This window comes from Trichechus manatus, unplaced genomic scaffold (assembly GCF_000243295.1).
Source record: "Trichechus manatus latirostris isolate Lorelei unplaced genomic scaffold, TriManLat1.0 scaffold00019, whole genome shotgun sequence".
Classification (NCBI taxonomy): domain Eukaryota; kingdom Metazoa; phylum Chordata; class Mammalia; order Sirenia; family Trichechidae; genus Trichechus; species Trichechus manatus.
The window spans coordinates 100794-114893 of record NW_004443955.1 but is presented as its reverse complement, the minus strand read 5'-3'; the positions used below and the strand labels follow the sequence as shown (position 1 = coordinate 114893).

At 37.6% G+C, this 14100-nt stretch overlaps 1 protein-coding gene across 14 annotated transcripts in view; it reads right to left on the bottom strand.

Annotated features, from left to right (window-relative positions):
* Positions 1 to 1209: 1209 nt before the first annotated feature.
* TUBGCP5 (tubulin gamma complex component 5) overlaps positions 1210 to 14100 on the bottom strand; it is a 92323-nt gene continuing 79432 nt past the window's right edge. For 9 of the 14 annotated variants that reach the window (XM_004372614.2, XM_023727816.1, XM_023727825.1 and 6 more), the window contains 7 exons: positions 11103 to 11187; positions 10858 to 10978; positions 10205 to 10380; positions 8824 to 8949; positions 8091 to 8179; positions 2806 to 2906; positions 1210 to 1622 (listed from right to left, as the gene is read on the bottom strand). In XM_004372614.2, coding sequence (XP_004372671.1) covers positions 1576 to 1622; positions 2806 to 2906; positions 8091 to 8179; positions 8824 to 8949; positions 10205 to 10380; positions 10858 to 10978; positions 11103 to 11187 — 745 coding nt within the window. In that variant the 3' untranslated portion in view covers positions 1210 to 1575. Of the gene's footprint in view, positions 1623 to 2805; positions 2907 to 8090; positions 8180 to 8770; positions 8950 to 10204; positions 10619 to 10857; positions 10979 to 11102; positions 11188 to 14100 lie in introns of those variants that run through there. The other 5 variants (XM_023727815.1, XR_002823376.1, XM_023727820.1 and 2 more) reach the window with 5 other exon arrangements.

Here is a 14100-nt window from a genome sequence, read left to right as displayed (position 1 = left end):
TGGTTTCCCTCGGAGTGAAACAGATAGAAAATCTACTATTTACTTGATTTGTACAAGCAGATGAATTCCAGGTCAAGTGAACAGCAGTCTAACTTGAATCACCAGAAGAGAGAGTCACAGCCCTTCAATCAATTCCCAGACCTGCGTGAGTTTAAAGACATGCAACCCCTTGAATGAACGAGTGGTCGGGTCCCCTTGAGGAAGGACTCCAATACACTGCCAAAAATGTATGCTGTTAATCTTTCTCCCAGCCGTACCCAAATGGATCTATGGCCTTTTACGAGGGTGACTGTTCACTGGGGAAAAGGAAATAATCAGACTTTTCGGGGATTACTGGATACTGGCTCTGAACTGACACTAATTCCAGGAGACCCAAAATCTCACTGTGGCCCACCAGTCAGAGGGGGTGCATACGGAGGTCAGGTTGTTAATGGAGTCTTAGCTCATGTCAGTCTCACAGTAGGATCAGTGGGTCCCCGAACCCATCCTGTAGTGATTTTCCCAGTTCCAGAATACATAATTATAAGAGATATACTCAGCAACTGGCAGAACCCGTACATCGGATCCCTAACAAATGGAGTATTGGCTATTATGATAGGAAAAGCCAAATGGAAGCCGTTAGAACTGTCCTTACCCAGGAAAATAGTAAACCAAAAGCAATTCCGCATTCCTGGAGGGATTGCAGAGATTAATACCATCATCGAGGACTTGAAGAATGCAGGGGTGGTGAATCCCACCACATCCTCTTTCAATAAACCTAATGCTGCAAGGTGGTCAAGATCGTGTCCACGGGCAAAGGGGCCATAATGCTCAGCTCTGAGGACTATTTGGAACTAAAGGGGTTGTTTTTTAAAAAAAGTAAGTAGTAAATATCATTAGTGCTAGAGACATGGCAAGCGGTTTACAATCAAATTGTGGAAACACAGAATGTTAAGCATTAATTTTATTTAAGAAATAACTGGTTAGTTCACAAAAATTGCTCAGAAATGTCAAACAATAGTATGTACCAATAGTTGGCCCTATGTGAAGTTAGCGTTCTGTGTTTACTGATACTGGTTAAAGCTATTTTCCATTTTGGAACTTTCCAGGTACATAAAAATATAAACAATTTTCAGGTAACTGAATATAAAATAATCTTTAGGGAAGATGACGTGTAAAGCTCTACATAAAAAATTTCTGTACAACAGCAAAAGAATAAAACCATTTAAAGTGTTTTAATGTAATTTATTTTTATTATCAACAATTACATTTTCAAAAGATGATATAATTCACATTCAAAGATATCAATAACATAAATCTTTAGCTTACAGTCGGAAATTTAAGTGTAAACAGCCTATATACACTTTGTATTTTTATACAGTTTTATATACATATACTAGCCGACCATCTCCAAAGAAAATACTTACAACCCTAGAATCCGGGGAAACACAAACCTACAGCTGTCTGTTGTCCAGACAGTGGACAACAGCTTTTAAACAAACCAAAATAAAAAGATTCCAACATCTCAGTTACACATGGTTGAAATGGAAATGTATGAAGATTAATTCTTGAGGAATTTATTGTATTTTAAGATATTTAACTTCGTTCCATGCCAGCCATGAGTGATAGTGCTAGCGATTCCACTGTGGGAAAAATAAAAATAAGGTTAAAAAATAGATTTAATATTGGAAAATGTGTGAATAAGGTTTTAATAAAATTCAAAATATTAAAAAAAATTTAATCCAAATGCTGATTATTTTTAATGTATAACGAAGATGATAACCTTAATTTATTAAATACAAATTCAAAAAGTAAATCAGATTCAATCTTATTCAGATAACTTTAATTTTAAAAGAAAAAAATCTAGACATCTCACTGAACAAATCATATCTGTTCCATACATCAAAAAAATCTGTGGTCAGTTCATAACAAAATGCCATGTTCTAACCTGTGAATGGGAGCCCTGCTGGCACAATGGTTAAGAGTTTGGCTGCTAACCAAATGGTCGGCAGTTCAAATCCACCAGCTGCTCCTTGGAAATATTTGTGGCAGTTCTACTCTGTCCTATAGGGTCGCTATGCGTCAGAATGCACTTGACAGCAACAGGTTTCACCAGTGAGTGTAATCTTCTTGCATAACACTTACCCAATGCAAAAATGGACAAATTAATGTTTCATCTCACACAATTCTAACCAATATTATTTAAGTGTTCAACTACTTTTAATAAGTGTATCCAATTATGAATATTCATAAATGGGGTACAGATTAACTCTTCATACTTTTCAAAAACAAGTTATGCAAAGAGATACTATTTAGTCCCTTATTTCTACAGATTAAACAGCTCCCTCTTCTCCTGATGACTCACCCCACAGCCCTTTCTATTTTCCAGGCTGTGCTCTGAACTCTCAACTTCACACTTCCTTATGAGAAGAGGTAGCTTTGGGAGTTTTAAAATTGTTGAGAAAAATCCTATCTTTTGAAAAGGAATAGTTACAAAGGCTATGCATGGTAATAAAATGTTACAGACATTTATACTGCCATCTGTTTATTTAATAAAATTTTTAGAAATCCGCTGGTGTAATAAATTTTATTCTAGAAAACAAGATCATTAGTTTTAGTGCTTTACATTTGATATTCAGTCACCCATTGTAATTCTAAAAAAAAAAAAAAGAAAATTCCAAGCATGGCACAATTGCTAAGAGGTTTTACAGGTTTAAAAATGGTGAAATATCCTAATTCTTCATGCTATCAATACTATAAAAATGACACACAGACTTAGCTACAAGAAAATATAACAGTAGTAATATTTTAACAGGATGTACTTACAATGAGGAAAGGACCCTCTACAGACAGCTTTGTTTAAAATGGTTACAAGAAACATATGGCAATTTTTAAAATCAGACTCCATTTTCTCTATAGATTCCATCCTAAGAAAGAAAATAAATTTCAATTTAAATAAGTGTATAAGGTAAACGGGCGGGATACAAAATGGCAATAATTTCAAATATATCTTAGTTTAATTATTAAAAATTCTAAGTCTAAAGATAATAAAATACTTCCTGTACTACTTCAATATAAGTATTTCAAAGCATCTTAAGAAAAAGATTCATTAGGAAATAAAACTCTGCTATTTGGGATACTATTTATTTCTGGAGCAAGGATAACCAGTTCCATTATACATTTCTGCCTTTTAATTTTTTGCAAGCATAAGTTCTTTTTGAAATAAAGTACACATTAAAGGTATATAGGTTAAATATAGAATTTTTTTTTTTAACTTTCATAATGGGAAGTATCAAGGGTATGTAAAACTACACAATGAACTTTCATGTGCCCACCACTCAGTTTCAACAATCAGCCACCCGCAGCCAACTCCACTTATACCTTCTCCACTCCCACCACGTTGTTCAGAAGCAAATCTTAGAGATTACAGCATTTTATCCATAAATATTTCTGTGTACACTTTAAAGATAAAGATTCCTTTTAAAACATAGCCATAATACCACTCACTGAAAAATATTTAACAATTATTTAATATCATCAAATAACAAGTCAATGTTCAAAATTTTCACATGGGTTCATGTATTTTTTTTAAAGTTCAAATCAGAATCCATTTAAGTTCCAAACACTGCAATTAGCTGATATCCTTAAGTTTCCCTCATCCCTCGCTTTTTTCTTACAATTTATTTGAAGAAACTGAAACCGTGCAATTTTAGTACAGCATATACTTTGTTGTTGTTGTTAGGTGCCACCGAGTCAGCTCTGACTCATGGTAACCTTATGTATAATTGAACAACACGTTCAGAGTCCTGCTCCATCCTCACAATCTTTGGTATATTTAAGCATATTAGAGAAGAGTAAGTAGTGTTATTTTCTCCTCCATCCCACAATGCATGGTAAGTATTAGAGTTAGCCAAGTTTTTTTTATGTGAAAAAACATTTATACACTTTGAGACACCAATAATAAAGCATATAAGACCTCTATTTTCATCCCCACAATTATGAATTTACCTACTATCTTCTTAATTTTTCATTCAGATTTTGATACACCCAAAGCTTAAAATTTTAAATGGAAACTGTTGTCGTTAGTCATCTAGTGCTGCTATAACAGAAATAATACCAGTGGATGGCTTTAACAAAGAGAAGTTTATTCTCTTACAGTCCAGTAGGCTAGAAGCTTTTGAATTCAGGGCGCCAGCTCCAGGGGAAGGCTTTCTCTCTCTGTTGGCTCTGGAGGAAGGTCCTTGTAAACAGTCTTCCCTTGGTCTGGGCGCACCTCGGTGCAGGAACCTCAGGTCCAAAGGACGTGCTCTGCTCCTGGCACTGCTTTGTTGGTGGTATGAGGTCCCCCATTCTCTGCTTGCTTCCCTTTCCTTTTATCTCTTGTAAGACAAAAGGTGGTGCAGGCCACACCCCAGGGAAACTCCCTTTACATTGGTTCAGGGATGTGACCTTAGTAAGGATGTTACAATCCCACCCTAATCCTCTTTAACATAAAATTACAATCACAAAATGGAGGATAATCACACAGTACTGGGAATTATCGCATAACCAAGGTGACACATATTTTTTGGGGGGACATAATTCAATCCATGACAATTGGATAGGAACCTTAGGGGGCAGTGAGTTTATATTAATGGGGGAGGAACTACTCAGAAAAGAAGGGTGAGAGTGGCTGCACAACTCAAAGAATGTAATCATTGTCACTGGATTGTACATGTAGAAACAGTTGAATTGGTATATGTTTTGCTGTGTACATTCCAACAACAACAAAATAAATAAAATTAAAAAAAAAAGATTTTAATTTGAACTAGCACTATAAAAAACTCTCACCTCCTTACTGACAAGGACTAAGTACAAGATTTCACTACGAGGACTAAGATGTGCCTGATACAAGTCATGGTATTTTCAATCATCTCACTTGCATGAGAAAGCTGGACAATGAATAAGGAAGACCCAAGAAGAGGTGATGCCTTTGAATTATGGTGTTGGCGAAGAATATTGAAGATACCATGGACTGCCAGAAGAACGAACAAATCTGTCTTGGAGGAACTACAGTCAGAAATTTCCTTAGAAACGAGGATGGAGAGATTTCCTCTCGCTCACTTTGGACGTTATTAGGAGAGACCAGTTTCCGGAGAAGGACATCATGCTTGGTAAAGTAGAGGGTCAGTGAAAAAGAAGACCTTCAATGAGACAGACTGGCACAGTGGCTGCAATTGTGGGCTCAAACACAGTAACTACCGTGAGGATGGTGCAGGCCCGGGCAGTTTCATTCTGTTGTACAGAGGGTCGCTCGCACTAACATCAACAAAGCAAAAGCTATTATCAGAGAAACCCAGTCAACTAGACTTGCAGTTTTATTTTAGGGAAGGGATAGCAGAATTATCATTACATTAACTTTCTAAACAATACAGGGTGACAATATTGAGCTGTACATTCAAGTTAACAGTAGAGGATTGTACTGCTAACCAGAAGGAAAAAGCTCCTGGGTCCTCAACTGTGACCTGAGCTGAGGGCATTTACCTTCTTATGTGACAGGTGTGAATAACAAACACTCTAAAAAGTAAAAATACACAGTATCTTTTAGAGCTCACCCAAAATACAATTTTGGACTATAATCTAGCATGATGTCCAGAATTTCCAAGTGTGAGGGGGGTGATAGACATGACATAGAACTGGTCCCATGTTGTTGACTGGTGAAGTGGAATGAGGTGGTACATGGGGATTCCTTATGCCATCCTCTCCACTCATGTATGTTTGAAGGTGTCCACAATAAAATTTAAGAAAACCTATACAATCAAACACGAAATTAATATTTGCTTGTCCTAATTAAAAGCCTAGATTTTTCTTGTTTTACTTCTCTCAAAAAAGAATCTCACAGTTCTTGATATTTAGTTCACATGAACAAATTCAAGTCTTCAGCTCTTCCCTTAAATATAAGTGGTAGATGATACAGTCAATTCTTGTTATTTGCAGTTGTTATTAGGTGCTGTTGAGTGGGTTACAACTCATAGCAACACTACGTACAACAGAACGAAACACTGCCTGGTCCTGCGCCATCCTCACAATCGTTGTTGTGCTTGAACCCACTGTTGCAGCCACTGTGTCAATCCATCTTGTTGAGGGTCTTCCTCTTTTTTGCTGACCCTCTACTTTATCAAGCATTATTATACATAGTCGCCATGGACCCTGAACTAACAAATCCTGGGTCATTGTTCAAGGGGAAATACAGGCTAGGTTTCTGCAAGCCTCTACTTAGTACAATTTCAACTGATCAACACAAAGCCTTATTTAATATATGTTGTTGATTCATTAACACTGAACTCATGGCCAAACACCACTATAACTCATGCCGGAATGAAGCCTATGCAACACATGTTATTTTTTCTGGAAGGCACACCACAGTCGTCTTATGCTTAGGAACGCTAGACAGCACTTCAGCACTATGCTTGGGGGCCTAAAACAGGTGCTGCAAAATCCAGCAAAACGCACACAAATGCAAAAAATGTGGCATTCAACAGGCCATGAAAAAGACATGTATTTACAATATGAGAGCTGAAACAAGAAGGAAGGGCATTGCCTTGTTCAGCCTCAGCTGGGAAGGTGTGCATTAGGCAACTCCAAATGTTCACCACTCTACACATGACTGGGGAAGCATAATTAAAAACAAAATCTCCTGCTAACCCGGAAAACCTCTCCACAGAGGTAGGAGACAAAGGAAACAAGTTTTATTACTGAATAACCATTAAACCAGAACGTGATACACATCATAAGGAATCTGCTGAAGAGACTGCAAAGACAGAAAGGAATTTTATCGCTTTATATAGCCAAGCAGATATAACCCATTTCATAAATGTTCTCAGGATAAACAATAATGAGTCTTCAACTAAGAGGACTTGACAGCACCATTTGTCACATAGTGCATCCTAAATTCACCTGGCAACTCGGGTAGCCTCCTGTGTTTGTTAATTGCTTTTATCCAAAGAGTGGGAAAAATTCCTCATATCTTTGTGACCAGAGGTAAATTTGCAACTTGGAGCCAAATGCCAGCTGAAGCTAGGCTCCTATCCTCCCAGGAAACTGAGAGACAGAGGCACTATCTTCTTTGATGGATTACATTTAAGAGATGGCTTCCAGGTCTTTGAGGAAACATTCCTGGGTTGTAAAATTGGCAAAAGGCCTTTAAAAAGATTTATACACATTTTGGATTATAGATTGAATTGTGTCTCCCAAAAATGTGTGTCAGTTTGGCTAGGTCATGAGTTCCAGTATTGTGTGGTTGTCCTCTATTTTGTGATCTGATGTAATTATCCTATTTGTTGTAAACCTAACCTGTATGATGTTAATGAGGCAGGATTAGAGGTAGTTATGTTAATGATGAAGGACACAATCTACAGGATTAGGCTGTATCTTTAGTCAATCTCTTTTGAGATATAAAAGACAGAAGTGAACAGAAGAGAGAGGGCCCCCATTACCACCAAGCAAGAAAAGCCAGGAGCAGACAGCATCCTTTGGGCCCGCGGTCCCTGTGCTGAGAAGCTCCTAGACCAGGGGAAGATTGATGACAAGGACCTACCACCAGAGCCGACAGAGAGAAAAAGTCTCTCCCTGGAGCTAGTGCCCTGAATTCAGATTTCTAGCCTCCTAAACTGTGAGAGAGTAAATTTCTGTTTGTTAAGGCCACCCACTTTTGGTATTTCTGTTATAGCAACACTAGATAACTAAGACACATTTCAAAGAAGCAGAGAAAGCACTTACAAGTTTTCTAAAGTAAATATGTTAAGAAAAGGGAAAGGGGAAGTCTTTTTCTTTTTTGTTCGACAGGGAGAATTAACAAGGCTCTCTCTTTTTGTCTTTCTTCAAATTTTATTTGCTCTTACAGCATGTTCACAAATGACTCTGAAAGCACTACAAGTACTCATTTTGGGGTTAAAAAAAACGACAATTTTAGCAAGTAGGCAAGTTCACAAATAAAGAATCAGCAAATAGTGAGGACTGCCTGTATATATTTCTAAGATGAAAAAGAAAAAAAAAAGGCTACCAGAATGCAATCAGTCAAAAGGGAAGCTAAAATGGTGACAACACGGATGTTTCACAAGCCACATACTTACTTCCAAGCCCCTAGACCTGCCTGCCAACCATCCGCAAACATGAGCGCCAAATTCAACACTTTCATGATGGCTTCTTTCACAAAGCTAACCTGGAAATTAAAATCATAGATAGAATGTGGGCTCTACAGCATGTTCTGAACACTGACATCAACAGCTTTTACCTAATTTAAACGCGTCACAGAAAAAGATCACCAAGTTAATGAATACCTTCTACGTGTAAGGCAAGGTGCTAGATTCTGAAAGGATCCATTAAAATCTGGCCCATACACTGACTGCACCCACAATATAGGTGGTATCAGAAGTACAGTCTAACCAACTGAGCAAGCTACCGTTTCTTGGGACAGGAATTTAAATTCACCAACAGAATGGGTCAAGTAATTTTAGTAGATGTAATATTTAATTCCATATACTCACACTAAACTGGGTACATTTTCTGTCTAATGCACTATTACTCTACCACTGCAGGTAAGACTTTCCAATTGAATCCAAATGTAATACAGAGTGAGCGGAGAGGGAATAGGACTGTTATAACACAGTTCTTATCAGTGTCTCTTAAATATAATTTCCAGTAATGTGGCACAAATTTATAATCAAATTTGAGCTGGTCCTTCCTTAAAGAACATTCTGCAAAATAGAAGCTTAATAATCATAAAATTCCAAAGCAGATAAACCTCACTTGCCCAGCATCATTTCCTGCCTCAGTAGCCAAGTTTCCAGGTGACATCTCATGTACCTTTTCTCTTAGCAGACATCGATCATGGATGGTGGACAAGTATCTATAGTGAATTTTAATCAACTGATCTAAATCCTTGGCTTCCTCGACTTGATGTTGAAACTCCAGGCCTGTACTGTGAAGAATCTTTCAAGAGAAAGAGGAAAAGTTTAATCAGCAGACTTCTTCTCTGGGGACTTGTGTGCTACATAAAGAACTTTTTACCAACCTCTTCTACTCCTTTCAAATTCTTCCTTCAATAGTTATAAAGTACTATTCTTTAAAGGCTGACCTTCGGGTGCTTATCTTAAAACTATGTTGAGGGTCAGTCCTTTAGAACATGCACTTGCACAAGTGAATGAATGCCTCACTTTGGACTAGCACACTCTTCCTGGGGGGCAGAGAGGCAAGTAAACTGAACCATATATAAAACACATGGAGGAACTTGATTTTAAAAAAGAAAAAACGCTCAGGTAAATTTGTTGTAAATATAAGCATTATTCTCATAATACAAATAATTACAACGAATTTGTTTCTATAAGTTCCACTTTTCATGTATTAGTCTTTTTTTTAAAGGAAGCATGACGGATTTCAAATAGCAAACTAAAAGCAAACTAAGAAAAAACTTAAAGCCCTACCATTTACTCTTAGCACTACAGGGCTGAGGCTAGCCTTCTGAAAACCATCACTGCAGTGCGGGAGCAGAGGGCATCTCTGCTGCCTTTACCATGCCCAAAACACAGGCTTCAAATGTTTACTTCATCCAAACAAGACAGGTTTTAGGACTTATATACCAGAATGACTACAAACGAGATTTTTTTTTTTAGAAATAAAATTTAAAACCCAAATGAGTACTGTCCTCCAGTAATACTGCTACTGTTCAAATATCTGAACTTCTCTTTCAGAACTTCCTCTAGAACTGGTTTTAAGATGTGTAAGAAACATAGTTTCATTTACTTTGTAGTTACTCCTCGTTTTTAAGAGAAGCAAAAGTATGTAATCTGGCTGCATCTTCCTTCTTCTTTACACACACTAGCCTGAGAGATTTGACCATTTCTAAAAACTGAAGTCATTTTCAAGGGATACTTCTGTCACCACTGATGAAATTTAAATGAATTCAAGAGAATATGTACCAAGTACTGAAGGTAATTCCAAAAGAGTAGCTCTGGTGATGCCCACCCACGGAAGACTACACAAGAAGCCAGTGGTCTTCTGGATATGTTTAAAGAAATATTTCTCCCTGCTACTTTATAATAAAAAATTTTATATGCCTTATTTTCGTATTTACATAGTCTACACGTATTCTGTGGTATCCTCTGTATTTATAAATATATTTACAAGTACTTCTCTATGACTGACTGTACATAAGGCAACAGAACTGAAGGAGTGGACAGATACAAACCCTGGTCATGATGTAGTTGTGCAGGCTGTTCACAAAATGCATGAGTTTCACTCTTAAGAGGAACATCCGATGAATCTGTTGTTTTGATTCCTTTTGTGGTCCAAACTGAGCATTCTTGTCTTGTTCATGCAAAGGTCCTTCTTTAAGCTGTGGTTTTTCAGCAGTACTAACCAGTTCTATAAAAGAATGAATGAGCACCTACTAAGACGTCACCCTCACCACAACTAAAGAAGGAGAATTCTGATGGGAGTGGTTACTGACACTGCCAAGAGTACTCTGATGAAGGCAGACAAGGGATCCCAACGCCAGTGTCTTTGGAAGGTGAAAAGTTCCCCATGCCATCTGTATTATCACTGTCACGAAAAATGTAAACGCCAAGTCCCATTAACTTGTCATGAAAATTCTTTGCAGAACCTAAGAAGAATATTTATTCTGGCTAAATTCCTAATCAAGTTATTGCACTGCAGACTGACTGTATATGCAATTTCCCAGCATTTCACTGGGAGACATTAATTCTGACATCTGTAAAACTGTTGCTATAAATACATGTCATGTTGGCATTTGGGTATACATAAAAACTGACCAAAGACTATAAAACTCTCTTTACATGACCAAAATTAAATTATAATTTCATCTTTGAAATAAAATCTTACCACCAAATAGTAAAACATCCAGACTATATTTTGCCCACTTTATTTGCAATAAAAGAAGGAACACCTGATTATAAATTTTTTGACATTCCAAACTTATAACAATGTCCACAGGCCACGGGACCTATGAAAACAAAACACAACAAAAAATAAACAAAAACCAGAAAATTGGAACAGAAAGTACCTACAACTTGCATGTTTTAATTTTAATAGAAAACAACGGTCTTATAAAAAATTTAATCACATACCTTGTAGCTCAGGGTCAGACCATCTAACGTATGAACAGGGAGTTTCTTCTTAGCCATATCGACATTTTCAAAAGAGATAGACAGACTAAATAAAGAAATTTTAGTTTTACCCTGTGAAAGTACTATAGTCATATAAAAATTGTTCTCTTAAGAAAATCAGCATTTTAACACTTTATTTACATAATACTCCAAAAGACTGTAATTTCACAAAAAAGAATGCAAATATTCTAATAAATGTTCATATTTTTACCATATATTACAGAACAGGAATTTGTTTTCAGAAATAAGGAAGAGGAGGAAACTTAAATAATGGGTTTAACTATAAAAGAGGCGAGATACTTAACAAGGGTAATACGTAAATTAGAAAAAAGGACAAAGTCAGGGAAGCAGATATAATAAGAGGCTGGTGGCTTAATTCTGGTAAAATTCAGGCAACATGCTCAGAAAATGGAGCCCTTTGCTCAGGATTAAGGAGGGAGACTTGTTCTTCTCAACCTGGAGAGGACTGAGAGAGCAGCGATGGTCAGAGTGGCCTCTGCTGTGGACAGAGCATGAGGCAAGCTTGTCTCCGTGACAGCACTCCTGTGTTAGGAAGGGGAGGCCCGAGAATGGGGGTCTTCCTCTAAAGGAAAGATGTCATACACTCCATTATCCAGTTATTCCTCATACTGGTTTGAATAGCATTCTCAAGAGAAAGAAAGCAACTAACAGAATACCTAGAAATGTACATGTGCAGGGTGCTTAGGTCTCATCAGTGGTGATGTCTGGATGCAAACTATGGAAGATTTAAAATAAGGCAGGGGTAGGGATTTAGCCTTTAAATCAGAGATGTAAATGGCATCATATGAATAATAAAGTAGCCAGCACTTTCCATGTCACAGGCACTAGCCAGAATTATTTTAGCTTATTACAGGCATAGTGGTTAAGAGCTACAGCTGCTAACCAAAAAAGGCTGGCAGTTGGAATCCACCAGCCGCTCCTTGGAAACTCTATGGGGCAGTTCTACTCTGTCCTATAGGGTCGCTATGAGTTGGAATCAATTCGACGGCAGTGGGTTTGGTTTTTTTTTGGGTTACAGGTTGGTTACATCAGAATTCACTAAATGCTTAATAGGTACCTACTAAATGTTTTAATAACTCTTTAAGCACTGCCCTAAGCAATGTGATATGCAGCTGATCCCTTCTCCCTCTAGGAGCTCACAGCTTGGTGCAAATACATGGGCTCATCCTCCTGCCATAAAGGAGGTAGGCAGTGTGCAGAGGATGTAGAGGGCGGGGGGACCGCACCAAGCAGGACTGAGCTGAGCTTTGTGTGAGGGCAGGACACTGCTGGTCCACCAGAACAGGGGAGCACAGTAGCTCGAGGAGTTGTGTACATGAAGGCTCTGAAGGGGGACAAGAGCAAAACGCTTCGGTAAACCAGAAATGGTTCCAAATTTCTGAAACGCAAAGTGTGGTAGGAGAGAAATTTGATGTATATGTCTGTGTATATGTACAAGAAATGAGGCTGTCAGAGCATAGTAACGGAAGGAATACTCCCAAATTCATTCTACGAAGCCAAGCAAAACCCTGATACCAAAGCCAGGCAAAGACATCATTTTAAAAAAGAAAATTACAGACCAATATCTCTCATGGATACAGATGCAAAAATTCTAGTGAACAGAATTCAGCATCATATAAAAAAAAAATACACAACCAAGTGGGATTAATACCAGGTATGCAAGGATAGTTTGACATTGGAAAATCAATCAACAAAATCCGTCATATAAACAGAACAAAAGAAAAGAATCACATGATCATCTCAATCAACACAGAAAAGGCATTTGATAAAGTACAACACCCATTTCTGATAAAAACTCTCCATAAAACAAGAATAGAACGGAAATTCCTCAAAAGAATAAAGGGCATCTATACGAGACCAACATCCAATGTCATTCTCAATGGAGAGAGGCTGAAAGCATTCCCCCTGAGAATGGGAACACAAGGATGCCCTTTATCACCACTTCTATTTAACATTGTGTTGGAAGTCCTAGCTACAGCAATAAGGCAAAGAAAAGAAATAAAGGGTATCCAGATTTGAAGGGAAGAAGTAAAACTATCCCTGTTCACAGATGACATGGTACTATACACAGAGAACCCCAAAGATTCCACAAGAAAACTACTGAAACTAACAGAAAGATTCAGCAGAGTAGCAGGATACAAGATCAACATAAAAAAATCAGTTGATTCCTATACACCAACAAAGAGAACTTTGAAAGGAAATTAGGAAAACAATACCATTTATAATAGCCCCTAAAAAGATGGAACACTTAGGAATAAATCTGACCAGGGATGTAAAAGAATTATACAAAGAAAACTACAAAAAACTATTGCAAGAAACCAAAAGACGCCTACATAAACGGAAAAACATACCGTGCTCACGGATCGGAAGACTCACCACTGTGAAAATGTCAATTCTACCCAAAGCAACCTACAGATATAATGCAATCTTGATCCAAATACAAACAGCATTCTTTAATGAGATGGAAAAACTAATCACTAACTTTATATGGGAAGGAAAGAGGACCGAAGAAGCAAAGGATTACTGAAGAAAAAGAAAAAAGTAAGAGGCCTCACACTACCTCATCTAAGAACCTACTATACAGCAATGGTAGTCCAAACAGCTTGGTACTGGTACAACGACAGACGCACAGACCAATGGAACAGAATTAAGAACCCAGACGTAAATCTATTCACCTATGGTCAGCTGATCTTTGACAAAGGACCAAATTTCATTGAATGGGGGAAAACACAGTCTTTATAACAAATGGTGCTGGCAAAAGTGGATGTCCATCTCTAAGAAAAGGAAACAGGACCTATACCTCAACTATACACAAAAACTAACTCAAAATGGACCAAAGACCAGGGACTCCGGCAAGATGGCGGTCTAGGCAGAAGCACCACGCCGTCCCTCCACAACAAAGATCCGAAAAACTAAGCCAAACAGAGAATCAACAATC